At 48.6% G+C, this 27,860-nt stretch overlaps 1 protein-coding gene across 1 annotated transcript in view; it reads left to right on the plus strand.

Annotated features, from left to right (window-relative positions):
• Pkd1l2 (polycystin 1 like 2) overlaps positions 1 to 27,860 on the plus strand; it is a 74,958-nt gene that overhangs the window by 40,792 nt on the left and 6,306 nt on the right. Inside the window, exons 25-39 of the mRNA XM_041650525.1 lie at positions 1,942 to 2,043; positions 2,343 to 2,521; positions 3,033 to 3,179; positions 4,148 to 4,347; positions 5,189 to 5,394; positions 6,929 to 7,145; positions 9,104 to 9,332; positions 12,032 to 12,236; positions 13,716 to 13,809; positions 15,819 to 15,956; positions 18,698 to 18,883; positions 19,793 to 20,120; positions 21,367 to 21,500; positions 23,138 to 23,265; positions 25,265 to 25,425. Coding sequence (XP_041506459.1) covers positions 1,942 to 2,043; positions 2,343 to 2,521; positions 3,033 to 3,179; positions 4,148 to 4,347; positions 5,189 to 5,394; positions 6,929 to 7,145; positions 9,104 to 9,332; positions 12,032 to 12,236; positions 13,716 to 13,809; positions 15,819 to 15,956; positions 18,698 to 18,883; positions 19,793 to 20,120; positions 21,367 to 21,500; positions 23,138 to 23,265; positions 25,265 to 25,425 — 2,654 coding nt within the window. The remainder of the gene's footprint in view (positions 1 to 1,941; positions 2,044 to 2,342; positions 2,522 to 3,032; positions 3,180 to 4,147; positions 4,348 to 5,188; positions 5,395 to 6,928; positions 7,146 to 9,103; positions 9,333 to 12,031; positions 12,237 to 13,715; positions 13,810 to 15,818; positions 15,957 to 18,697; positions 18,884 to 19,792; positions 20,121 to 21,366; positions 21,501 to 23,137; positions 23,266 to 25,264; positions 25,426 to 27,860) is intronic.

Here is a 27,860-nt window from a genome sequence, read left to right on the forward strand (position 1 = left end):
GGAACACAGGGATGGCCTTCAGGATGTGTTTGTGGGCGTCTGAGGGAATGCAAGGGCACAGTGTGGCAGAGTCTGGAGCTGTCCATCTCTTGCTCTCTCCTCCCTGGCGGCACCACTAGGGATGCCAATACAGAATGCAATGACACTCAGCGTTCATACTGCTGTCTTTGATTCCTCCACGAGACCAAACATTGATACTTAAATATAGGGTTGGGGCTGGTGAGACAGCTCAGTCGTTAAGAGCACACACTGCTGGGCCTAGTATAGTGGAATCAGCCTTTACTCTCAGCACTTGGAGACAGAGGCAGGAGAATCTCTGAGTTCAGGGCCAGTCTGGTCTAAACAGTAAGTTTAGGCCAGCCAGGGATACATAGGGAGACCTTGTCATAAAAAAGTTAGCAGCAAAAACAAAGCCACAAAAATGGGGCTTAAATGATGGCTCAGTGGTGAAGCGCTTGTGGCTATCCTGGAGGTCATGAGTTCAGTTCCGAGTACCCACATGGTGATTGGCAGCCGTCTCTAACTCAAATAACTCCTGTTCCGGGAAATTCAATGACCTTGGAGGGCACCAGGCACACATGCATGCACATATAAACATGCAAACAGACAAACCACACATACACATAAAACAACTAAAAAAAAAAAAGCACATACTGCTTTTGTAGAGGAACCAGCTCAAGATCCATCCCCCAAACCCACATCAAGCAGCTCCCAACCACTTGTAACCCCAATTACAGAGGATCTGATGCATTATTCTGGCCTCCTTGGACACAGTGGCCATATACACAACCCCCCCCCACTAACATAGACTCATAATTAATTTTAAAATACAAAAGCTGGATTTAAAGACACACACATATTATCTTAGCACTCAGGAGACTGAGGCATGTGGCTCTCTATGAATTCAAGGCCAGCCTGGTCTACATAGAGAACTCCAAGTCAGCCAAGGTTACCTAGTGAGACCCTGTATCAAGAAAAAAAATTATATAAATATAAATATAAATATATATATATCTTAAAGCCTCAGATTGGCTCCCAGTAAGCATGCTATAAAATGGAGTTAAGTCCAGGGTGCAGGGGTGTTTTCTTTTTTTTTTTTTTTTTTTTTTTTTTTTGGTTTTTCGAGACAGGGTTTCTCTGTGGTTTTGGAGCCTGTCCTGGAACTAGCTCTTGTAGACCAGACTGGTCTCGAACTCACAAAGATCTGCCTGCCTCTGCCTCCCAAGTGCTGGGATTAAAGGCGTGCGCCACCAGCGCCCGGCTGCAGGGGTGTTTTCTACGAGGAACCTTTAGGGTGAGCTGGAGGAGCTGGCACGATGGTTATGCAGCAGTTAGAGCCCTGCCAGGCCTTGGAGATCTGCACTGAGCTGGGCTGGGCTGCTCACGTCTTACACACAGCTAGATACCTCATAGATGGGTCATTGCCTGTCAGTGGCCACAAGAGTGTGCCCTGGACAGAGAGGACCGCATCCTCGGCGACAGAGCCTCAACGGCCAGTGTGAGCCTTTCACGGGAAAGAGAGCTGAGCAGCGCATCCCAGAGGTCACCCCAACCCCCTGGACACCCCTAGCTCCAGCCACTTGATGCTTTCTCTAAAACATCTCAACATTTCATTCCTTCTGAGTCCCCTGGGAAACAATTGTGTAAACAGTGAGCTCATCACACCGAACACTGAACATTCTCTTTAATGCCAGGCTCACTTCCAACTCAACTCCACAGGGTTGCACTTAATAATGAAAGCACTTAGTCCTTCCTGGCTTTTGCTACTATTTTTCTTGAAGCCCTTCTTCCCACAAAGGACAGTTCTCACTGGTTCAGATAATAATGAACGCCAGTTTGGTTTGGCATGTTAATTGGCATCGTTGCCCAACTCATTCTTAGCTCCTGGGTGGTGGGTGAGGCCACTGAGTAGGGTCCCCCTAACACTGTCCTTCTGTCCAGGTAAAAGTCATAGTGCTGGAGGACAATGAGCCCTTTGCCCAGTATCACTACCTGGTGACAGTCTACACGGGACACCGACGGGGGGCAGCCACATCTTCGAAGGTTGGTTGGTGGGTGTGTCTCTCCCGGGGCGGTGCTAGCTGTCCTGTGGAGTGTCTGGCTCCAGAGATTTAAATTACTGTGTACTCTACTTGTTTCATTTATAGATCAGAGGAGAGAATATCCTTTAGTTTTAAAAATCACATTGTGCATTGTGTGTGTGTGTATGAGTGTGAGTGTGCATGAGTGTGTCTGCATGCCTAGTTTTGTGCAGTGCTGGGCTCAAGCACAGAACTGCCGAATCCTGAGCAGACACTGCACTGACTGAGCTACAGCCCCAGCTTCTGGTCTCTGGGTTCTAGGTGACTCTCACGCTGTATGGCTCGGATAGAGAGAGTGAGCCCCATCACCTGTCAAACCCTGATGCTGCAGTTTTTGAGCGAGGAGGGGTGGACGTCTTCCTGCTTTCCACTCTGTTCCCCCTGGGAGAGCTGCAGAGCCTCCGGCTGTGGCATGACAACTCTGGGGACCAGCCATCATGGTGAGTTGGGAGAGGGCAAATGACCAGGCTGGGGCGAGGTACCCATTTCATGGCTCTCCATAGCACAAGTGGGGCAACCAGGCTCAGAGAGGCTAGTGGTCCATATAAACCAGACCAGAAGAGAGGAGGGTGTGGTCCAGTCCTGGTGTCCAGGACATTTCCTCCTCTGAGGCTTCGAAGCAGGTTGCTAGAGCACACTCTCCTGCCTGGCTTCTCTTGCTGATGGCTGGGTGTCCTGAGAAAGGGGTTCAGAGGTTTCAAATGTGTTCCCCCCCACACACACCTCTTCTCTGCAAACAAGCAACTGCCTTCAAAGCTGAGGCGGCTTTCTGCAGGCTGACCTCCCCTACAGGAGGCCAGATGTTACTCTGACACCAAGGGAAGAACATGCGTGTGCCTTTTCCAGGTACTCCTGTTCTTGGGGCTCATTTTCTGAAGGCCTTATCCCTGTGGTGTCCCAGGGAGTCCCAGCCCCACGCCAGGTCCTCAGAGCTGCATCTCCTTCCTCCAGGTATGTGAGCCGGGTGCTGGTCTATGACCCTGCGGCGGACCGCAAATGGCACTTCCTCTGCAATTCGTGGCTGTCCATCGATGTTGGCGACTGTGTCCTCGACAAGGTGTTTCCTGTGGCCACAGAGCAGGACAGGAAGCAGTTTAGGTACTTCCCTTCTGTCTTTTTTATTGTAGGACAATGGCCTCACAGCCCAGGGTGCTAATGAAATAGATGGTGGATTGACCACTGTTGAATGTTTCTCTAGAGTAGAAATCAAAAAAATTGCAAACAGCTGCCTGCCAGTATAAAAGGAACTGGCTGAAATATACTTAGCTTGTTTAAAACTTTGCTTCTTGATTATAAAAGAATCATTGCTCTGGGGTGAAGATGATATATGATGAGAAAATACAGAGAAAAAATGTTTAACTACTTGTGGGCTCTAAGGAAAACATGTAACTTGGGATCTGACTGTGATTTCTTCTTATGTAAAGATTTTACTTTTATCTTTGGAAAATATGTAACTTGTGGTTGTGAGGTAATCTTTTCTTGTGTAGAAATCTTTGTATCAAGTACAAAATGGATAAGAAAACAATAAGAGCGGGGAGATGGAGCGATGTAGAAGGGAAAACATCAGAAAATAGAACCTCAGGGAAGAAATAAAAAGGATAAGACCAGGAAAGATATGGAAGGTGAACACCTAGGGAGGAGGAGAAGAAAAAGAAAGAAAGAAAGAAAGAAAGAAAGCATCAGGATAGAACAGAGCAAAAAAAGAACAGAGTAAGAAGCAGCAGAGAGAAAACTAAAATGAAGAAACTTTGGCCCTCAGATGAAGTTCCCATGTGTGTCTGTGCATCTGTCCGTCTGTCCAGTAGTCCACCTACTCTACATCTCCTCTCCAGTTTCTCTGACCTGCTAGGGGCTGAGCCCCTCATCAGCAACAAACCATCTAATCCAGCTTTTTAAAGATGTGGTTGGTAGTTGCGTTGTCGTAAGGGGTTTTGCCCACTGAACCAACTTACTGGCTCCAAACATGCTGAATCTCCCAGGCAAATCACAGGTTGCTCTTGGAGACCAGTCCCTCTGCCTACCTGTCTCCCTAAGTGCCCGTCTCTCTCTCTTCTGCCTGCCCACAGCCACCTGTTTTTCACAAAAACCTCCACGGGCTTCCAGGACGGACACATCTGGTACTCCGTCTTTTGTAACTCTCCTCGGAGCAGCTTCACACGTGTGCAGAGGGTGTCCTGCTGCTTCTCGCTGCTCCTCTGCACCATGCTGACCAGCATCATGTTCTGGGGTGTCCCGAAGGACCCCGCCGAGCAGAAGATGGACTTGGGTAAATCTCAGTCTTCCTTCTGATGGCTGGGGCTGGTGGGTACCAGTCTCACTGCCCCAGCAAGACCACTGCAATCTAGAGGAGGTTTCCAGTTTTTGTTTGATCCGTTCGATATTCTGAGACAAGGTCTTACTTACACTGTGGGCCAAACTGGCCTCAGACTCACTCACTGCCATTACAGGTGTGCACCACCACGCCTGCCTTGTCTTTGTGTCTTGTGTGTCTATGTGCATGCACACATGTGCACATTCAGGTGGAGCTTAGCTCTGGGGATTGTTCCTCAGGAGTTAGTCACTTGGTTTTTGCAAACACGGGCCTTAAGCTTGCCAGTTGGGCTCCATTGGCTGGCTACAATGTCTCCGGGGTCTGGTTGCCCCACTTCTCAGCACTGGGGTTACAAGCAGGTGCTACCACACCTGACTTTTTGCAGTAGTGCTTGGAATTGTGGCTTTCTGGTCCCCAGGCTGGCATGCTAAGCACTTTACAGATTGAGCTGTCTTCTCAGCCCCTTCGATTTAGTCTTCACCGGGACCAAATCGATGTGGTTGGCCATGGTACAGCTGACCTTAGCCTCTGGCCCCTGCAAAGAGTAAGCTGAGTCATGTGGCCCAGGCTCTTGGTAAACTGCCTTGTCAGGGTGGTCTGTCTGGCTTGACTCACAACCCTGGTAAGCTAAGGGCCTCTTGGGGGCTGGGTAAGCATCCAAAGGCTTACAGGTGACCTCCTACGAGTTGTGCTTGGCAGGTCCTTCACTGTGTAGCTCCCTTCTGCTGAGAGCGGGGAGGGGACTGGACTTTGGGCATCTTGCCTCCATTTGGCCTCTCCCCTCCTTTTTCCCCAGGCAAAGTTGAGTTCACTTGGCAGGAGGTGATGATTGGGCTGGAGAGCTCCATCCTTGTGTTTCCCATCAACCTCCTGATCGTCCAAATCTTTCGGAACACCCAACCTCGGCTCCCGCTGGAAAAGGATGAGAAGCGGGAGCAGGGACCCTCCAACCTGACTCCTTCACGGCAGCCCACGGAGGAGGGACTTCTGACACCTGAAACAGTGACCAAGGCATGTCCTCAGCCTCAGTTTGTCTATGAATGGAGGGACTCTCTAAGCTGGCAGTAGAGAAGTGCAGGCTGGTGCATGGGCCCTGGCAGCCTGGATTGCCTGACAGTCTCAGATGCCAGGATCCACCAGCTGAGAGCATGCAGACTCTCATGCATAACCCATACGTCATACGTGTAGCGCACAACGCCTGTCTGCGCTCTATGCGCTACCATACAGTTTGCGAGCTTCGGGCAAGGTGCTGGAGATTGAAACACACAAAGACACTCAGAGAGACGGAGGCACGGCCCTCTAGTCACTGGCAAGAAGCCCCCTATTCAATAGCACCATGGAGGTTTATATACCCAACACGGTCAGGTGGGCCAACAGGTGAAAACCTCATCCCCTGATCCTCAAGTCCAGGCAGCACGTGCTCGTGAAGCAGAGCTGGTAAACAACTTTGACACAGCTTTCAGTAACTCAAATCAGAAGGCCAAGTACACATCACAGCAGGGAAGAGAAGCTGGAGGCCAGGACTCCAAATGGTCCCAACACATATGTGTTCATGCAATGCACACTTGTTGAGCATCTGTTATGTGGAAACTCTGTTGTTTCCTGGGGGAGACATCGGCGATATCCCCCCTCCTCCTGGGCTCCAGTGACAAAGTGTGAGGCCAGCAAAATTCACCAGGGGAAGCCAGTAAGTTCATTAGGCTTCCTTACAGTGTGATCGATGGTGAGGGCTGACAGACAGGGACATGGATGGCCTTAAAGCAGCCGCTTTGGAAGGGCAGCACACAGCAGTTAACAATTGCTTCTTCATTGCTGTGTAGATGGAGCCCCCTCCCCTCCTACCTTGCCAATCTCCTCTAGCCCCTCCCCCCAGGACCATATGCAGTTTATGCCAGAATTGCATGAGGTTGGCTGGGAATGGAGAGCCCCATGTCCCTCCTCGCTCCTCCTTCAACCAGGGAAGGGAAATGGTCACCAGGCCCGCTGCTATGCTCTTTTGTGAGCAGGACCAGAAGAACTGAAGATGGCAGTGTAGTTCTGAGGATAGCGCTGTATTGCAGAACACCCCCACCCCCCAAGGCTAGAAGTTCATAAAAGAGACACATTAGCCGGGCAGTGGTGGTGCACACTTTTGATTCAAGCCCGTGAGAGGCAGAGGAGATAAGTGTATCTCAGTGAATTTGAGGCCAGCCTGGTCTATATAGTGAGTTCCAGGACAGCTAGGGCTGCTACACAGAGAAACCCTGTCTTGAAAAACAAAAAACAAACACACACACACATACACACACACACTTCCCCTACACTCGTGTACTTGTTGATCTTTTATAGACTATCTGCTGTGTGCAGTCATTTGAGTAATACAGCCTGGAATGGGTCCATTCAAGCCCTAGAGGAGACATTTTCATGGTTGCTGATCATTCCTCAGAGCTATAGCTCAAACATGGGTCACGCAGCTCAGTGCATGTGCCCTAGGCTCCTATGCCCCAAACCCTGGTCTGCAGTTCACGGTCCCTCGCCTCACTGGCCTTTCTTACAGGGTGTGCAGACTCTCCTCCGCTCACTGTTTAAAGCTCTGGAGGTGCTGCCCCCGGCCTCAGGCTGGGACTCTAAGAACCTGATGGATATTAACTACCTCCTGGCCTTAATGGAAGACCTTGTCTGTCCAGAGAGCACAACAGGACAGGGGTTCTGGGAGGAAACACTAGAGAGGGAGGACCCTCGCACCTCCACCCATGGGCCTGTCCATCTGAAAGGTAAGTCCTTCCCAGGAAGTAGTCCTCTGGAACCAGGTAGTCTGGGCGGGAAATCAGGACCTGGCCTCCATCTCCCAAACACCGGGCAGCACGTACCAGCGCACCCAGCTTCACGCTCCTTCAGAAAATTATTTCATTTCTTATCATATATGTAAGGTCACGTTTTGATATCAGAGGACAATTTGTGTGATTGGTTTCTCTCTACGATGTGGGTCACAGGGAGCAAACTCAAGTCGTCAAGCGCAGCAGCAAGCATCTGTGTCCCCTGAGCCACCTCCCTGACCCTTGTTTGGTTTCTTATTATAAGTATGTCTCTTCTGCGATTTAAAACAAACAACAAAAAGAGATAAATATTTTCTTTTAGGCTGGTGTGGCATGAAATCCCAGCATTTGGCTCTCAGGGGTGGAGACAGGAGGATCAGAAAGGAGGTCAAGGTCTTTCTTGGCAACACCAACAGCTAGCTTGAGGCCAACCTACGATCCATGAAGCACCTCTCAAAGGCAAAATAATAGCAATAAAAATCAGTTTTAGAGGAGCTGGACATGGAGGCAGGGCTTGATGGGAGAGCATGACTGATCCCTGGGCTCTGTCCCCAGCACTGAGAGAAATAGTTGAGAATCTGAAATTTCGACAAACCAACTTTAGAAAAACAGTAACGCAGCCGGTGGGTAAAGACACTTGCCCCAACTCCTGACGACCTGAGGTCAGTCTCACCGACACAGTGAAGGAGAGAATCAGCTTCCACAAGCTGTCCTCTGGTTTCCACATCTACCTGTGGATGCACGAGCACACACACCAGGTAGATAGAGAGCGTCGTAGTTAGGGTTTCTATTGCTGTGATGAAACACCATGACCAAAAAGCAAGCTGGGGAGGAAAGGATTCATTTGGCTTACAACTCAGAATTGCTATCTACGGAGTGAGTTCCAGGACAGCCAGGATTGTTACACAGAGAAACCCTGTCTTGAGAAATCAAAACAAAATCAATAAATAAATAAACGAATAAGTAATTTTTTAAGATATGAGAACAGAAAACTTTGGCACTGGGCAAAACTGGACTTAAATTCAAGTCTAAACACATAGAAGGAAAAGACTTCAGATGGGGAGTAAGGTGGCTCAGCGGGTAAAGAGACTTGCTACCAGACCCGACAGCCCGAGTTCAAAACCCAGGACCCACATGGTGGAGGAGTGTCTCATTAGCTAGGATCTCTATACTGTGAAGAGAGACTGTGACCACGGCAACGCTTATAAGGAAAACTTTCAATTGAGGGGGCTCCCTTCCAGTTCCAAAAGTTCAGTCCATCATGGCGGGGGATGGGACCCCCAACAAGACTGTACTCACCCCAACAAAGCCACACCTCCTAACAGTGCCACTCCCTGTGAGATTATGGAGGCCAACTACATTCAAATTACCACAACGGGGGGCTGGAGAGATGGCTCAGGGGTTAAGAGCACTGACTGCTCTTCCAAAGGACCTGAGTTCAATTCCCAGCAACCACATGATGGCTCACAACCATCTGTAATGGGGTCTGGTGCCCTCTGCTGTCCTGCAGGCATACACACAGACAGAATATTGTATACATAATAAATAAATAAATATTTAAAAAAAAATTACCACAACGGGAGAACCTACTCCTGAAAGTTGTCCAGAGCGAGACAGAGACAGAGAGAGGAGAGAAGAGAGAGATAATAGATAAATAAATGTAATAGTCACTTATAGTCATTGCTGAAGCGGGGCACATGGGAAAGTGTGCTGTTCTCTTTGTAAGTAAGGACTCCTTCAAACTATCCCTCATAAAAAGCTAAAATGCCCTAGCTGGCTGTTTGAGCCCAGCCTCTATGTCTCCGTTATCCTATACCTGGCTTGCGACAGGTGAGCTCAAAACTGCCGTTATTGTTTTTTTTGTAGCTGGCCCATTGTCACTCAACACTCTGGTCACTTTCCCCTTTGTCTCCCAGAGAACACATGGCACCCCAAGCCCAAGCTGGCCGTGAGTGGGCTTTGGAGGGACAGCATCTACAGACGGTGTCTCTTTCTTCAACTGGAGCATGTGGAGAGGGAGCTGCGGCTGGTGGGGCCCCAAGGCTTCCTGCATCAACAGAGTCATGCCCAGGCCCTCAAGCAGCTGCATGCCCTGAAGGGCCACCTCTGGGGACAGCCTGGCACCCCAGTGATAGCATGTGCCAGGTAATCTACTTCCCCAGGTGCCAAACAGACACCTGCCCTCTCCTGTCTGGGGCTACGGGCTGGGGCACCTTGTCCAGCCTTGGGAAGATGTCCACCAAGGCCAGGCAGGCAGAAGGGATGGACCCAGGACTCCCTAGAGTGCTCTCAAAGCCAGCAGGGGTTCAGGGGTCAGAGAGATCCTCAGTCTTTGCACAGAACTTTGCAGTTCATGACCATATTCATGTCCCTTGTCCACACGTCTGCCATGTTGGAGCAATGCCTCTGTCTCTGAGAGCCTTTGTTTCATGGTCGGATTGAAATGCGTAGCTCCTAACTCAAACTTAAAGGACATTTTCTTTTTCATTTGATTCTTATTTATTTGTTTGTTACAGTTCTGTGGGTTGAACCTCATCCTTGTGCATTCCAGGGACTCTCTCTGCATTTTTTTTTAATAATCAGTAAATTTGGGTGGTGGTGGCGCACACCTTTAATATCAACACTTGGGAAGCAGAGGCAGCAGATCTTCGTGAGGTTAAGACCAGCCTGGTCTACAGAGCTAGTTCCAGGACAGCCAGGGCTACCCAAAGAAACCTGATCTCAAAAACAAACAATAATCAGGTTATTTAATGAAGGAAGTTGGTGTGCCAGGCCTGATAAACAATTCTATATTCCCAAATACTAGGGAGGATGAAGCAGGAGGATTCAAAGCCAACTTGAGGGACATAGTAAGTTCAAGGCCGGCACCTGAGTGTCTTAGTCAAGGTCACTACTGCTGTGAGGAACAATCTGACCAAAAACAAGCTGGGGAGGAAAGGGTTTATTTTGCTTACACTCCCACCTTGCTGTTCATCACTGGGGGATGTTAGGACAGAACAGGAACCTGAAGGCAGGAGCTGGTGCAGAGACCATGAAAGTGTTGCCTACTGCCTTGCTCCCTATGGCTTGTTCAACCTGCTTTCTAATAGAACCCAGGACCACCAGCCCAGGGATGGCACTGCCCACAAAAAGCTGGGCCCACCCCCTTCAATCACTAATTAAGAAAATGTCCTATGGGCTTGCTACAGTCTAGTCTTTTGGGGTTTTTTGCTTGTTTTTCGAGGCAGTGTTTCTCTGTGTAACAGCCCTGGCTGTCCTGGAACTCACTTGCTAGACCAGGCTGGCCTCAAACTCACTGAGATCTGCCTGCCTCTGCCTCCCCAGTGCTGGGATTAAAGGTGTGTGCCACCACTGCCCAGTCACTACGGTCCAGTCTTATGGAGGAGGCATTTTCTCAACTGAGGCTCCCTCCTCTGATGACTCTAGCTTGTGTCAGGTTGATATAAAACTAGCCAGTGGGTTTTTTGTTTTGTTGTTGTTGTTGTGTGTTTGTTTTGCTTGCACTTAGTGTCTGTGACCCCAGTTTAAGTGCCTGCAGAGGGGAGAAGAGGGCATTAGGTGCTATAGTTATATTGTTGTTATATAGTGTAGTTATATTGGATGTTATAGAGCCATCATTTAGGGATATAGAACACAAGTCCTCTGGAAGAACAGCCAGTGTTCTTAACCACTGAGCCATCTCTCTCTAGCTACCAAATTCCTGTTTTCTTGTTGTTCCTGTTGTTTTGAGACAGGGTCTCTCTCTCTCTTTCTCTCTCTCTCTTTCTGGCCCTGGGTGTTCTAGAACTCACTATGAAGACCAGGCTGGCCTCAAACTTACAGAGCTACTCCACCTGCCTCTGCCTCCGGAGTGCTGAGTCTCCCATGCCTGGCTCTGCGTTCCTTTTTAATTCTTTTCTATATTCTTTCAGGTTTATTTATTTTAGTTATATATGTGTTTGTGTTTTTAGGAGGACCCAGAGGCTAGAGGAGAGTGCTGGACCCTGTAGAGCTGGAGTTACAGGTGTTTGTGAGGCACCCGGTGTAGGGGCTGAGATCTGAAAAGTCCAGTCTGCTGCTGGAGAAGTGCTTTAACCACTGAGCCACCCCTCCAGCCCAATCCTGGGCAGTTTAGTGTGTGTGTGTGTGTGTGTGTGTGCGCGCACGTGTGTGCACATGTGTGCGTTGTGTGTATGTGTGTGTGTGTGTTTGGGATATAACTCAACAGTAATAAACTCACCTAGGACACTGGATGCCCGAGGGCTCTCTTTCCATAGCTCACACAGCACATAGTTTTTGGTGGTCAACAACAAAAATCATGAGGTAGAACAGTAGTATGATAATTTAGTTGGAAAATACCCTTCTTGAGATGCATTCTGAGGTAATCTATGGTGGTTTTGGATTATGTTTGGAATGTATTTTTAATATCCTCCCCCTCCAAAGGGAAAAAGGAGGGTGTGGAACAGATGGAATATACCAGACAAGATAGAGGCAGTTTTTGAAACCAACTGATGAGTGCCTGGGGGTTGCTGGCTCGATGACTTTTGTATGATGAAACTCTTTTCATAACAAAAGATTTTCCAATGATGTAGAACCAGCCTTCTAGGTTTGCTGTAAGGGACTGCCCCCTAGCCAGCACTGGACAAATGACAGCCTAGGGAACAGCTCTTTCAGGAACTGACCCCAGACAGCACTGGACAAAGGACTGAACAACTCTTTCAGGCAGGTACAAAGTACAGAGGAAAAGCAGCCAGTCAGAAATTAAGCAGCTTGCCCAAGGTCATGTGGAGAAAGAGGACAGAATGGGATTTGAATGTGGGTCTTTGGGTACCACCCCGACTGTGTCTGTCTGTCCTCCTTTGCAGCGCTCCTCGGATCAGGAAGTCCCCTCGCGGCCTGCCCTGGTGGTGTGTCCTAGTGGGCTGGCTCCTGGTGGCAGCCACCAGTGGGGTGGCGGCCTTCTTCACTATGCTGTACGGACTGCACTATGGAAGGGCCAGCTCCCTCCGGTGGCTCATCTCCACGGCTGTGTCCTTTGTGGAGAGCGTGTTCATCACCCAGCCTCTGAAGGTCAGAACACCCCCCTTCAAAGTGGCGGCCCATGTCCTTTCTACCTCTACCCTCTTGGGATGGGTTCCTTCTCAAGCATAGCTATTATTTCTTTTATTTAACAAACACATGAGATGCAGGGATAGTGGTGATAGTCGAATAGCCCAAAGAACTTGTCCCTTAGTTGTGCTGAGGAGCTAAGTACTTCCTAATCACCATCACCCCGAGGACTGTAGGAAAATCTATGGGTGAGAAATCATAAAGCTGGGGTGTAGCTCGGAAGTAGAGAGCTTGCCGAGCATGCACACAGGTCCTGGGTCCCCCCCCCCCCGCCCCCCGCCGTACTTCCACCAGAAAGATCACAAGCGTCTCTAGCCCATATGTGTGTCTACATCTCAATCCTCAGAATCTTCAGATTCCGAGAGAGGACAGCAGCATAAAGGACTGTTCCCTTCAGAAACTTGCTCCTATTCCTGAGATACAAAGTTACGTGGGAGAGTATTCGACTTGGATACTAAAGCCTGACTTGGAACTAGTGGGGAGCAGGGACAGATCTGCCTCTGGAAAGAGTCCAGCGGTTGGCAGTCATCAGGGAACCAGGGGATTGTAAGAGGAAAGTGACCATTAAGGGACTCTGTAATGTTTGGCTACTTGGTTTTGAGACAGGGTCTTCCCATGTAGCCCTGGCTCGCCTTCCATTCGATATGTAGTCTAGACTCACTTTGACTTGATGGCAATCCTCCTGCCTCAGCTATTCAAGGGCTGAAACTACAGATATGCATTGCTATCATAATCATCTCCTGGAATCTTTACTGGATCAAATCCCACCTCTCTCTCATTCTACCCTGAATTATATGTGTGAATTTATTTTGCATAGCCCAAGGTAGTCACAAACTGTTTAACTGAGGTTGGCCTCGAACTTCTGATTTCCCTTCCTCCACCTCCCTGATGCTGGGATTCCAAGTGTGTGGCCTCCTGCTCTGTTGATGTCGGATGCCAGAGGTCATATCAGGGCTCTGTGTGTGCTAGGCAAGCCCTCTGCCAATGGAGCTATACCCCAGTCCTGAATGGTTTTTCAGATAAGCCTCAAAGGCTTCTATGACAATTCCACCAGCCAAGGCTAGAAGACTATGCAGAACAGGGTGTGTCCTGGGCGTTCCTATCCAAACCACAGGATCTCTTTTGCTGGGGCATAGCAGACACAGAAGCTGCAGGCTGTCTCAGCTGATGCAGGGATACAGGGATGGGATGAGGTGGAGGCAGTGATTCTTCAGAGTTAGACGCAAGAGATGCTCTGGGTAACAGGGTGACAAGTGGGAAGTTCCGATAAGTATAGAGATGGGCTAGCCTTACCCATGGGTAGGAGCCCACCCTCCTCATAATAACCTCCCTCTGTGGGAATGACTGGTTCCCACCTGACTGCATATCATCACACAGTCCCTATCTCTCAAGCCTTGGGAACTCCCTGCAGGCTTGGACTCACACGGGGGTGATTTCCAGGTCCTGGGTTTTGCTGCTTTCTTTGCGCTCGTCTTGAAGAGAGAGGATGATGAAGAGATTTTGCTCTCATTGCCAGAACATCTATCTGGCTCAGGTAATAGGTCCCTGGTGTGTGGAGACAGGGGCCTGACCACCCACCCACTGGTCCGGCAAGGCTGAGTAGGTCTGCAGAGAATGTCTATGGGATGTCCTGGAACTTGGAACTTCCCAGAACTTATCCCCCTACCAGCATCCATGCAGGATTTATCAGTCATCCCAAACTACCCAGGCAAGAGACTCCCTTCCCAGTCCCCTGAGCAATCTTATTCCTTCCCTTCCATCCTTTCTTTCTGAGAACTCAGCATAACCCTTTGGCCAGGGGTGTGCCCCTGGGGATCGGGCAGTCTGTATTATTCTTTTTAGAGACAGAAACTTACATAGCCTGACTGGCCTTGAACTTGATATGTTACTGAGAATGACTTTGCACCTCAGATCACCCTACCCCACTGCCACCTCCAAGCATATGCCACCAAGCTAGTTTATGTGGTGCTGGGACAGAAGCCAAGGAAAGCACACGCTAGGCAGGCTCTCTAATAAAGGAGCTACATTCTCAGCTGCAAACCAGATTTTTATCTTTTTTTTGTAGACTAGGCTGGTCTTGAACTCACAGAGAACCCCCTGCCTCTACCTACCAAGTGCTGGGATTAAAGGTGTGCACCACCACCACCGCCGCCCAGCTTGAAACGAGATTCTTCTTTACTGAGATGTGGCTCCCTGGGTTTTTTGTTTTTGTTTTTGTTTTTTTGTTTTGTTTTGTTTTTCGAGACAGGGTTTCTCTGTGGCTTTGGAGCCTGTCCTGGAACTAGCTCTTGTAGCCCAGACTGGCCTCGAACTCACAGATTTCTGCCTGCCTCTGCCTCCTGAGTGCTGGGATTAAAGGCATGTGCCACCACCGCTCGGCTCCCTGAAATTTCAAATGAAAATAAAGCATACAATTCTCTTACAGGTAGGCTGCAGAAAGTGGCTGTCAATTAGACTTCTGGGACAAAAAATTCTGCAGTCTATAACCAAGGGGCCAGACTGTCCCTGTTGTTTTTTTGGTAAATAAAGATTTATGGAAATAGCTATGCTGACCCTGGTCTAAGAGACCCCTGGTTATTCCCCTCTTCCCAGGGAAGCTCTCAAAGGCCCTTGAGAAGAACTCTTCTCAGACAGATGAGCAAACAGAACAGAATCAATAACTGACCTCAGCCTCAGGGATGATAAATCAGGAGCCAGTGTGCTTGTCAATGTGCAGAGGTTCACCCCATCCCAGGCTTGGAATCTTCCATTCTAGGAGAAACTCTGACTTTGCACTTCCTCAGAAAGCCCATTTCTCAACAAAAAAGGTCACCTCTCTCAACAAAAGAGCAAATTCTCTCTGAAGAGATACCAGCTTCCAGACCCACCAGATAGACAATCATTCATCCGGTGATTCTTCAAGGAGAGCGGGCTGTGTTGCAGGCAGCGATGGCTTCAGAACATAATTGACATAAAATAATTCAGTGAGTCTAGTCAATTTAGAGGGTCATGGAACCATCATCACTATAATTGAGATTTTAAATATTATTTCATCCCCCAGGAGGGCCCCTTTGTTCATTTTAAGTCTGTCCCCGACTCCAAGCACATCCCTGGGCAAGGTGGTACTGGCCGAATGGAAGGGGTCACAACCCCTGCAGACATAGACCCTGTATGGAGGTGACGGGGAAGCGCATGAATGCATTAGCAGATGTCTAAGGGAGCCTGATGAGGCCAGAGCTGGAGAGAAGACAGACCCTGCAGGCTTCCTTAGCTGTCCCCTGAGGGTACAGGAAGGAAAGCCTTGAGCCATAGAGGCTTGCAAAGGCCCTGAGGTGGGACAGACTGCCCGTTCTGCAGCCATCACTAATGGCGTGGCAGGAGCTCAGGGAGTTGTACTGAAGGAAATGGCTCGTGGGGAGGGTGGGAAGGGCTGGGGGGGGGAGTGGGGAGGGCACGCAGGAGGACATGAACACAAAAGGTAGACGGGTCATAGTACACCTGTCAGAACGGCAATACCTGGTCTCGCTGTCTCGCGGGGGACTCTTCTGTGTCCTGTGTCCACAGGCCCCTATGCCTTGTTCCGAACACGACGCCGCAGCAGCAAGGATGCTTACGAGCCTCCCCGCACCACTGCCGTCCAGAAGATGAAAGCCACTCGCCTCAAGGAGCAGAAAGCATTTGCGCTCATCAGAGAAATCCTGGGTGGGCAGTGTCCCACACCTGGGTTCTCCGCACACCCTGGAGCAGATACTCCGCATGTCCTTTGATGAGCCCCTTGCTGCCCCTAGGCCTCAGTTCCTCTTCTCCCTTTTGCCTGAAATCCCTCAAGCTCTTGGGATGAAGTCTGAGCTCCCTACTGTTGTCCACCCCTTGAGTTCCCTGGCTCCCAGTGCCCTGCATTCAGTACTGGCTTCTGTGGCTCCTGGGATCCTGTGTGCCTCCACTGTGTCCTGGGCCTTTTGAGCTGTCCCATCATCTCAGCTGTTCCGGAATGTCCCCATCCTTCTTCCTACCTTTCCTTCTGGCTAATTCTCCCCCACACCCCCAAGACAGCGTTTGTCTGTGTAACAGTTCTGGCTGTCTTGGAACTCACTTTGTAGACCAGGCTGGCCTTGAACTCAGAGATCTGTCTACCTCTGCCTCCCAAGTGCTGGGATTAAAGGCGAACACCACCACTGCCCAGCTGCTTCCTGCTCTTTAACTCTCAGCCCAGCAGTGTGTCTTTTTCTTTATTTTATTTTACTTTTTATTGATTTTATTGAGCTATACATTTTTCTCTGATCCCCTCCCCTCAACTCTCTCCCATGGTCCCCATTCCCCCAATTTACTCAGGAGATCTTGTCTTTTTCTACTTCCCATGTAGATTAGATCCATGTATCCAGTAGTGACTTTAGAGAGAACCTCATTCCCCTTGTTCAGGTCAGGGACTTTCAAACCTTGGTGTTTGCCTGAGTCCCCCCCAAAGCAGATCTGTGTAAAAACCCAAACAGTCCTTTTCTATGCCTGTAACTCTCATGCCACTACAAGACGGTATGTGAGCCGGGACCTAAGCTGGAGATTTAAAGACACATAGACAGAAAGACAGAGACACGGATAGGGGTCATCCTTGATACAAAATGCCGAGAATGCCCAGTTTAGCCACGCCCAACTCTCGGGATATTTCAGCTGCCGACTCATCAGGCTCAGAGCAGCTGCAGGCAAGGTCTTGTGCTCAGAGCAGCTGTAAGCATAGGAAAAAACAAGCTGCCCACAGGGAATCCAAAGTCCAGGAGCTCCCAATAGCTCCCAATAGATCTGGGTGGATATATTTTACTAGCAAGGTGATCCTGGGAAGACAGGTGGGGAGGAAAGTGCCCTGGAGAGGGAAAGGAGCCAAGAAATAGTGGTTTGGTTCTGCAGGAAACCTAGGGGAGAATGGGACACACACACACACAATTATCCTATGCATCCTCATCATTGGTTTTCATCCAGGCCCACCATGGGACTGTGCCTGCATGGGTGGTGGTGCCTCAGGGTGCAGACCCCAGGCCCATGCCTGTTGGTTCTGCTTCAGTAGGAACAGTCTCCACCCGGGTTGGATTGTTGTCTGTGACTTTCTGACCCAAATCTTTTTACACAAAGGGGCCCTTCCAGCCTTCCAACGCTTCCCACCTGTCTCCAGTAAGCAGGCAAATGCCATGAGCACAGAGACCATATCTGTTGGCGCCAACACTGTATTGTCAGCAATGCAACAGGACAGGGGAGTATGATAGAACAGGACACTCAACAACACCCTCCGGTGCACCCATACATATGTGCAAACATGGTACACACACGGAGAAAATGAAAAAGAAGCTTAGCAGTTCAGGGGTTTAGACCAGGGGGCAAGTACTCGCCTAGCAAGCACAGGCTTTGCAGACAATCCCAGGCCTGAGAGTGGACCCAGCAATTTGCTGCCCAAGCCTGACTATCCACGTTCACTCCCTAAAATCCAAGGAGGAAGGAGGGAATGAACTCCCTCACGCTATTCTCTGACCTACACTCAGGCTGCGGCACATGCCTGGCCACACTCACCCACACACAAGAGTAATAAACTGAAGTCTTTTTTTTTTCAAATTGTAATTTTTATTTATTTATTTTTTGAGATAGGATTTCTCTGTTTTTTTTTAAGATTTATTTATTTATTATGTATATAACATTCTGCCTCCACACGCCAGAAGAGAGCACCAGATCTCATTATAGATGGTTGTGAGCCAACATGTGGTTGCTGGGAATTGAACTCAGGACCTCTGGAAGAACAGCCAGTGCTTTTAACCACTGAGCCATCTCTTTTTTTTTTTTTTTTTTTTTTGGTTTTCCGAGACAGGGTTTCTCTGTAGCTTTGGTGCCTGTCCCGGAACTAGCTCTTGTAGACCAGGCTGATCCCAGAGATCCGCCTGCCTCTGCCTCCTGAGTGCTGGGATTAAAGGTGTGTGCCACCACCGCCCGACTTAAACTGAAGTCTTTTAAAAAAGAAAGTCAAGCGGGGTGGCTCAAACCTATAATCGCAACACTGGGGAGGATCAGGAATTCCTATCCAGTCTCATCTATGTAGCAAGCTCAGAGCCAGCCTGGGCACTGCAAAGAAACACGGAGCATGACTCCCTGGCTGGGTCTTGATCTAAATGCTTTATAAACATTAGCTGATCCTCCCAGCACACTCCCAGGCCTTAAAATCATTATCTGAACGATGAAGAGTCATCCACAGAGAGGTTGAACCGTTCATGAAGGACATGTGGAGAGGAAGTGGCTGGACCTACCTCCTAGTCTGTGTGCCTCCCTCCTCTCTGATGTCCCTGTTACCAGAGTGGCAGCGGCTAGGCTGCAAGGCCTCCTCTATACTGAACCATGTATGTTCCTTTTCCTCCTTCAACTTGGTGGGGGTCAAGGACCTGCCTGACCGGGCTGTTGTGCGTCCTTTCCAGCTTACCTGGGCTTCCTGTGGATGCTGCTGCTCGTGGCCTATGGGCAAAGGGACCCCAGTGCTTACCACTTCAACAGCCACCTGGAGCACACCTTCACCCAAGGCTTCTCAGCCGTGCTGAGCTTCCGAGAGTTCTTCGAATGGGCCAACACCACACTTGTGAAGAACCTCTACAGTCATCACCCAGGTAGCCCCTGCGTCACCAGACAGTGTGTCAGGCCCCCTTGGGCATGGAAGTGGGTGGGAATAGCTGTAAGTCACTGAGAATGACAAAACACAACAGCCACAGGGCCATAAGCTTTGACAAGCTATCAGAAAGAAGAAGGTCAGTGTGAACTGCCAATCATCTGGCTTGAGAGGTAGGAAGCCTAAACTGCCCAGGGAAATACAGTGTACAGGCAGGAGAAAGGACGTGAAGCTACCCAAGTCAGCACACCGTGGCACGGCAAAGTCCATGCCATGGTAAAACTTTGAGGGTGACTGCTATGGGGGTATCTGGTTGAAGGACTGACGTGAAGCTATATGGAAGAAAGAGACAGGGAGCCGAGGTTATGACGAAGCTCCAAAGATCACATTGATCCTCATGGAGAGGAGGCGCCATGGAGGAGTGGACACAAGGAAGCGTCACTCTGGAAAGATGCGGAAGCTGGAGAATCCAGAGTAGTGCCCCTGACGAGTCTTCTCAGAAGTCTGCAGGGCAATCCCCAGAACATAGGGCGTACGGGACTTTTATAAGCTTTAAGGGGATGGGACGTTTTGTGTAGCGTAATTTCGTTCAGAATAGCATGGCGGACAAAGAACATGGAGGAGCCAAGTACAGTTAGGACCATAAGCCACGGCACAGAACAACTCAATTCTGTCCCAGAGAGAGTTGCATGGAGGTGGGGCCTAATCCCTTCAGGCTCTAGAGTAACCAGGATCTTAAAGGGGCAGGCCCATGTGCTAAGAGAAAGCAGCCTGTGGTTGGGCATGAGCCACTTCTGTCTATGTCTCTAATGGATCCACCTGTGATTGCTTTCGCATCTGGGTGGGGGAGCATGGGACGCATTAGGATGCCTTCCGAGACCACACTTGCCCTCCCGGTTCTCATCTCTAGGCTTTGTCACCGATGGGAACTCCAAGTTGGTTGGCAGTGCCTGCATTCGCCAAGTGAGGGTCCGGGCAGGCTCTTGCCCTGTTGCCCAGCAGCTACAGGCTTCTTTTGATGGATGTCATGCCCCATACTCCCTGGATGTTGAAGACCTGGCAGACTATGGAGAAGGCTGGAATGCCTCTGCCCGTAATAACAGCAATGACTTCCCTCAGGTGTGGCAATACCAGAGCCAGAGCCAACACCAGGGTTATCCGATGTGGGGCAAACTTACTGTGTATGGGGGAGGAGGCTATGTGGTCTCCTTGGGAACTGATCGCCAAAATGCCTCAAGGTGAGATGGACTTGGTTCTTTTCTAACTCAGTGAAGCCATTCACTAGAGGGCACAGTAGGATGGAGGAGGCAGAGCTCATTCATGCCAGTTGTGGGAGGGGACAGGCAAATAAGGGGGCTGGAGAGATGGCTCAGAGGTTAAGAGCATCGCCTGCTCTTCCAAAGGTCCTGAGTTCAATTCCCAGCAACCACATGGTGGCTCACGACCATTTGTAATGGGGTCTGGTGCCCTCTTGTGGCCTGCAGGCATACACACAGACAGACTATTGTATACATAATAAATAAATAAAAATTTAAAAAAAAGAATCATTCAGTTAGTATTTTCAGGCCCCTAGAAGCTGTGCATCCCCCAGGTCTGAAAGGTAAGGCCATCTGCAGCTGTTATTACTTGAGCATACATGCACGTGCACAGAAAATCTCATCTTTATCTGGAGGCATGGATGCTTGCCACCATCGTGAATGAGAAGACCAAGGCCTGAAGAAGTTATCTTGCCCAAGAGGCAGTCAGGATTTGAACACAATCCCTTCTGCCATCCCAGGACACATTGCTCTTTTGATTACACCAGACTGAGTTCTCTGGGACCTGGTCCCATGTAAGGTGCCATCCCAGAGGAACCCCACAGCTGCAGCTGCTACCTGAGCCCTAGTGTTTCATGAGGTTCCTCTAATACAATGGCTCTTTGTCTTAAGAAATCATTACAGGGGATGGAGAGATGGCTCAGAGGTTAAGAGCACTGACTGTTCTTCCACAGGTCCTGAGTTCAATTCCCAGTAAACACATGATGGCTCACAACCATCTGTACTGAGATCTGGTGCCCTCTTATGGCCTGTAGGCATACATGCAGGCAGAAGATGTATATATAATAAACAAATAAAGTCTTAAAAAAAAAAAAGAAAAGAAAAGAAATCATTCCACCCCCCTGGAAGGGGCCTGTCCAAGCACTCACTCCTGAGCTTTTCTGATGCAAATGACCCAGAGTCTGGCCTTCTGTATTCACAATATGCTACAATGTTGACTGGGGACCCCCTTTGACAAACTCTGTTCTAGTGATCAGGAGACCATAAACCAAAAGCACCATGTGGCTAGCAAGTGGTGACTGTCCCTAGGAGCTGGGGGGGGGGGGGGGGCGGGCCTGGAGGCAGAGCAGAGTAGAAGATTTAGACAGTAAGCCCCAGCCTCATACAGGGGTTCCCGGGCAGGGAGCCTCCCGAGAAAGAAGACAACCCAGGCATTCTTCTTCCACAGGATTCTCCAGTATCTCTTTGACAACAGCTGGCTGGACACGCTGACCAGAGCCGTGTTTGTGGAGTTCACCGTCTACAACGCCAACGTCAACCTGTTCTGCATCGTCACGCTCACCCTGGAGAATAGTGCCCTGGGTGAGCCATCTCTCCTGGACATCCTCAACCTGGCTTATGTCCTGCTGCCTCGGGGACTGGGGTCCAGGGAAGTTGGGGTGGGGGTCAGGGGTCACCCTGCAATGAGTTATGAATCGGTGCTACCGTAGCCTACTTTCCGTCTTTCCCCTGGGCTGGTCTCTTTTATCATCTTAAGGGACTTTAGTCAGAGTGTGAGATAGTTTGTCCATCTCTTCATCCCACAGTGGGGAGCACATTGAGCATTCGCCAGCCAACTGCACTCATACAGCTGAGACCAGAGATTCACACATAATATTCACTCATAATATTCATCGCCTCTGTGATGGGCATTCATACTTTCTGTTCGTGCTTTCTCCCCATCTACCACCTTTTAAAATGTCAGTTACAAGCTACCAGGACCAAGATCAACCTAAAGCCTTCTCAACTAATACTCAATTGGCCTAGAATTCAACTTCCTCTCTGTTACACGCTCAACATTTAAAAGTTTGCCACTGCTATTTTATTTGTTTGCCTGTTTTGAGACAGAGTCTCGCGTAGCCCAGGCGGGCTCTCAGCTGATCCTACCATCTCTGCTTCCTGATTGCTGAGACTATAGTAGTGAGCACACTCGGCCTAAAATTTAAAAACATATTATTATTGTATTCTTTTAGAGTTTCATACATGAATGCAGTATGATGCACACAGTGTGTATTTTTATGAACTCCACACCCATTAAAAATTTATATATATATACATATATGTATATATACATATACACATATACATATAGGATCTTGCTACAAGGCCCCCTGTTGGCCTGGAACTTAATTTTCAGCCTTTCAATCAGCCTGAAGGCTAGCTTTATGTTCATGGGCAGTAATAAATAGCTTTACTTGTAATAAATAATAATAAATAGCTTTATCTCATAAGCCATAGGCAGATAAAGGCCTACAACCCCAGTACTCAGGAGTCAGAGATAGAGAATCAGAATCTCAAGGTCATCCTTGCTGGCATAGCAAGTTCAAGACAGCCTGGTTTAAATTAGTCTGTCTTAAAAAGCAAAAAAAAAAAAAAAAACAAAAAACAATTTTTTTCACTCAAATCATTTAAATGGACAATAATAAAAACAAAACTAAAAAGAAGGTAAGGAAAAAACAGTAGGGTATATTGGGACCCACCTTTAATCCCAGCACTAGTCCAAGGCCAGCCTGGTCTCTACAGGGAGTTCCAAGTCAGCCAGGGCTATAGAGAGATCATATCTTGAAAAAAGAAAAATTTCTAAGTGATTGATAACTCATAGAGAAAGTTGTCTTGCTTGGCACACTGACCGTTTGATGATCTTCGGGGAAGCTCTGTGGGGAACGTGGCATCAATGAGCAATGCGGAGGCTGGTAGAAGATTCTGGGTGGATGGACTCTGTGGAAGTGCTGTGCACATACAGCCACCGCAGAGATGGACCTTCTGGAGCAGCTCCTTCTGTCCCTTCCGGATTGTCCACTGTCATTGGTATCCTGTCCACGTCCACTTTGTCCCTTGTATCTCCTTGTCCTAAGGACACGAGTTTTCTCCTTGCCAGCCCGGAGAGCACTTGAGCTGTGTGATGTGAGTCAGAAGCTGGGGCTCTGACAGGCAGGTGAGCAGAGGCACTGTTCTCCCAGGTACCTTCTTCTCACACGCAGCCCTGCAGAGCCTGCGTCTGTACCCCTTCACGGATGGCTGGCACCCCTTCGTGGTGGCGGCTGAGCTCATTTACTTCATCTTCCTCCTCTACTACATGGTGGTGCAGGTAAGAGGGGAGGGCTCAGTGGGTAGAGACGGTCAGGAGGACGGATGGATCGTACCGTTTGGCCTTCCTACCTCCTAAAGTGGGACCTGAGGCAGGAGGAAAAGGGTTTGTTTGTTTGTTTGTTTGTTTTTGCCCCATGCTGCTTGACTGGCAGATTTCTGTTGGTTCTGAGAGCCAATCCAGTCTATTGCAGGAAGGACCAGGTTTGGTATTGTCAGTTCCTACTGCTGTATCAGGGTTGGTCCTTCATGGGAAGGTGATCTGCACTGGTTTTAAGCTTTCTGATTTGAAACCTTCCAAAAAGACTTAGGTTAAGGGATATGTCTTAGTTATGGCTTCTATTGTTGTGAAGAGACACCATGACCATGGTATCTCTTACAAAGGAAAACATTTAGTTAGGGCTCGCTTACAGTTTCAGAGGTTTAGTCCATTGTCATCAAGGTAGGACATGGCAGCGTGCAGGTAGACGTGGTGCTGGAGAGGTAGCTGAGAGTTAATACATCTTGACCTGCAGGCAACAGGAGGTGGTCTGAGACACTGGGCATGCCTTGATCATGTAAGATACTTCAAAGCCCACCCCACAGTGAGACACTTCCTCCAACAAGGCTATACTGAGTCCAAGAAAGCCACACCTCCTAATAGTGCCACTCCATATGAGCTTATGGGGACTGATTACATTCAAATTACCACAGATGTTTTGAGTTTTCTTATCAAGAGAAAGGTCCCCTTCGCTCCAGCAGTCAGACAAGACACAAAAGCCCAGAGACCTTATCTACCAAGGTCAACTGGATTCAAGGTCACCTGACTGCTGGACAAGTGTTTGATCAGTGAGCTACACTCTCAGCCCCCAAATCTAAACTTTGAACCCAGAGTCTGTTGCCTGACCTTCGCTCTAACTTCCCATGAGGCAATGTGAACCTCTTCCAGCAGGATATGGCACATACCTGTAATCCCAGAATTTGGGAAGCAGAGGCAAGAAGGTTGTCAGAACAGGGCACCCAGGGCTACAGAGCTAATTTAGTGAGTGACTGGGCAACTTAGCAAGACCTTGTCTTAAGAAAAAAGTAAAACATGGCTGTTGTGGATTACTATATTAACTATGTACAGATGTGTTACATTTGTTTATGTTGCGGAATATTACTTTAACTATGCAAAGGTGTGTTGCTTTTGTTTATGCTGCACTTGTTAGCTTGATTTTTTTTTCTTGAAACAGGGTTTCTCTGTGTAACAGCCCTGTCTGTCCTAGCTCTTGTATACCAGGCTTTGAACTCACAGAAATCTGCCTCTCTCTGCCTCCCAAATGCTGGGATCAAAGGCGTGCGCCACCACTGTCCGGCTGCACTTGTTTAACTACGTAAAGATGTGTTGCTGTTTCACCTTGTCTGCCTAAGGCACCTGACTGGTCTAATAAAAAGCTGAACGGCCAATAGCTAGGCAGAGGAGGGATAGGCAGGGCTGGCGGGAAGAGAATAAATAGAGAAGGGAGAAGCGAATGAGGGAGAAAAAGAGGAAGACTCCTGGGCTAGTCGGCCAGGCAGCTGCCAGACAGACAGTCACGGAATAGGACATACAGAATGAAAGAAAGGTAAAAAGCCTCAAGGCAAATATAGATGATGAGAAACAGGTTAAGTTATAAGAGCTAGTGGGGCAACCATAAGTTAAAGCTGAGCATTCACAACTAATATTAAGTCTCTGTGTCATGATTTGGGAGCTGATTGGTGGCCCAAAAGAAAGCCTGCTATAGATGGCTCAGTGTCAGACTGCTTGCCTAGAATTCTTCAGGCCCCTGGCTCAATCATCAGTAGCACACACACACACATGTACATGCACATTCTTAGCTATTGTACTGACGGCCACAAGTCTGGTAACTGAGTTAGTGGTAGGATCTCCAGGTACTCTATGTATGTGGGGCCAGATTAAATGTCCTGCCAGAGGTCTTTGGCATGGAGGGGTAGACACTGCCATAGCCTTAGGCAGAATCTCTGGACCCCTTTTCCAGGGCAAGCTCATGAGGAAGCAGAAGTGGGGTTACTTTTGCAGCAAGTGGAATCTTCTCGAACTGGCCATCATCCTAGCCAGCTGGAGTGCCCTGGTGGTGTTTGTGAAGAGGGCTATCCTGGCAGATCGTGACCTCCAGCGCTACCGGAAGCACAAGGGCGAGTATGTAGCCACTTCTCCGCTTCTCTTGGTCCTCCCCTTTCTTTCTTTCCTATAGCTCCTTCAGAGGAAGGGTTTGGAAACCCTGCTGGCCCTGAGTGATGGATGGCAGTCCTCGCAGATATGATTGCAGCTGCTCTGAGATTCACTCTCGGGGCCTGGAACTTATGAAATTGGAAAGGATTCTTTCATTTCTTATTTTTAAATAAGCATGCACTAGTTACTAGAGTTATAAATTTGTTATAAATACAAGATAATGGGTTTCATTGTGGCAGTTTCATACATGCATCTAATATACTTTGATCATAGTCTCTCTCTCTCTCTCTCTCTCTCTCTCTCTCTCTCTCTCACACACACACACACACACACACACACACACACACACACCCTCTCTTGCTGTTCCACTTCCAGGTAGAGAGGACTCTTTAATACAAAACACAGTAATCAGGCTGGAAGATGATCCAGCGGTTAAGAACATCTGCAGCTCAGACCGATGGCCGTGAACTTCTGGTCCTCCTGTTTCCATCCCCCTAGCGCTGGGATTACAGACATGTGCCACCATGCCCTGCTCCCAGTAAAGTCTGATTATAGTATGGGTGGGCACACCCCTTTGCTCACATACCGCCTGTGACTGCTTCTCTGCTACAATGGCAATTCTGAGTCACTGAGAGGGAAACCAGCTGTAGCCCCGAGTGTGGACTCTCTGACCTTCTCAGAAAGAGCCAGCCGCCTGGAAAACAAAGGCTGGGTTCTCAGAGGAACAATGCAGAGCTTGTAGCAGGTCACCTATGAGCTCATGCGCCACTTTGTTTCAACACACGCCGTCCTTGCACAGTTCGCCTCAGACTTCATTCTTGACAGCCACTCAGTGTATTACTTCCTTGGGTCTGGAACCAACTTTAGACAGATCTCTTCTTACAGTGGACGTCAGAAAAACATTTTTTTAAAAAGTAATCTTCCAGTTTTTCCAGACCTAAGTAGAGTCTGAATTCATTTTCTAAAGACTTTTTCATTTGTGTGTCTGTATGAGTGCCTGCCATATGTGTTCAAGTGTTTGCAGAAGCCAGAAGAGGGCATTAGATCCCCCAGAGCAAGAATTACAAGAGGTTATGGGCTGAACAGTGTCATTGCCACCTCTCTAGTCCTTGGATTTTATTGTATGTTTGTTTGTTGGTTTTTCGAGGCACGGTTTCTCTGTGTTCCTCTGACTGTCCAGGAACTCACTCTGTTGACCAGGCTGGCCTTGAACTCACAGAGATCCGCCTGCCTCTGCCTCCCTGAGTGCTGGGATTAAAGGCACGTGCCACCACCACCGGGGAGTTTGTTTTTCGAGACAGGGTTTCTCTGTGTAGCAGCCTTCACTTTGTAGGCTGGGCTGACCTCTGGTGGTATTAAAGGCGTTTGCCACTACACCCAGTTTGCTCTTGGTTTTTTGTTTGTTTGTTTGTTGTTGTTGTTTTATTTTTTTGTGGTGTGGTGTTGAGAGTCAAACTCTTAAACCAGGACTTCCCTCATTCTAGGTACTTGCTCTACTACTGAGCTATTAGCCCAGCAGACCTAAGTGCAGTTAAGCTTCAGTCTGAAGATTAATTTGAAACCCTTAGTTGAATTTGATAATTTTATTAATCCATTAACCAAAGGTTTTTAAGCTACTGTTTTTCAAAGCTAGAGCTTAAACCCAGGACTTCACAAATGCTAGGCAAGCAGTTTACCAGTGAACACTCCCCAACCAGTCTTAGTTTTACTTAAAAAGAATTGAGTCAGGGTCCCACAGAGTCACCCAGGCTGACTTTGAATTTACCCTGCAGCCTATGCAGGTCTTGAACCTTCCTGCTTGGCTCCTCAGACAGCTGGGATTACAGGTCTATGTTGCCAGATTATTTTGACCAAAGTCATGTGTTTATTTTAATCTTTTCCAGAAACCTATACAAATTTTTAAATAGGTAAGCTTTTTTTTTTCTACAAGAACCTAATTTATTCTTCCTCCCTCCCTCCTACCCTCCGTCCTCTTTCTCTCTCACTCTTCCTTTTGCTCAGAATCAAACCCAAGGTCTTGCTGCATGCTAAGTACATACTCTACTACTGAGATAACCCCCTAGCCCAAGTCCTGAATTTTAATAAAATGCTTTTATTTATTTTTAAAATATTTTTATTTGGATGGATATTTTGCCTAAATGTCTGAGTACCATACGCATGCCTGACAGTGTCCAAGGAGGCCCGAAGACAGTGTTGGATTCCCTGGAACGTGAGTTATATTGTTGTGAGCCACCATGTAGGTGCTGGGAATGAACCTGGGTCCCATGGAAGAGTAGCCAGTGCTCTTAACCTCAGAGTTATCTCTCCAACCCATTAATAAAACACCTTTTATGACCAAGTGATTTGCTTCATGGTCTCTGCAACCAAGTGGTCCTCAGTCCTTGCTCCCCAGTAGGATTCTG

This window comes from Microtus oregoni, unplaced genomic scaffold (genome assembly GCF_018167655.1).
Source record: "Microtus oregoni isolate MIOR12 unplaced genomic scaffold, Mior012 000004F_ref0000308, whole genome shotgun sequence".
Lineage (NCBI taxonomy): Eukaryota > Metazoa > Chordata > Mammalia > Rodentia > Cricetidae > Microtus > Microtus oregoni.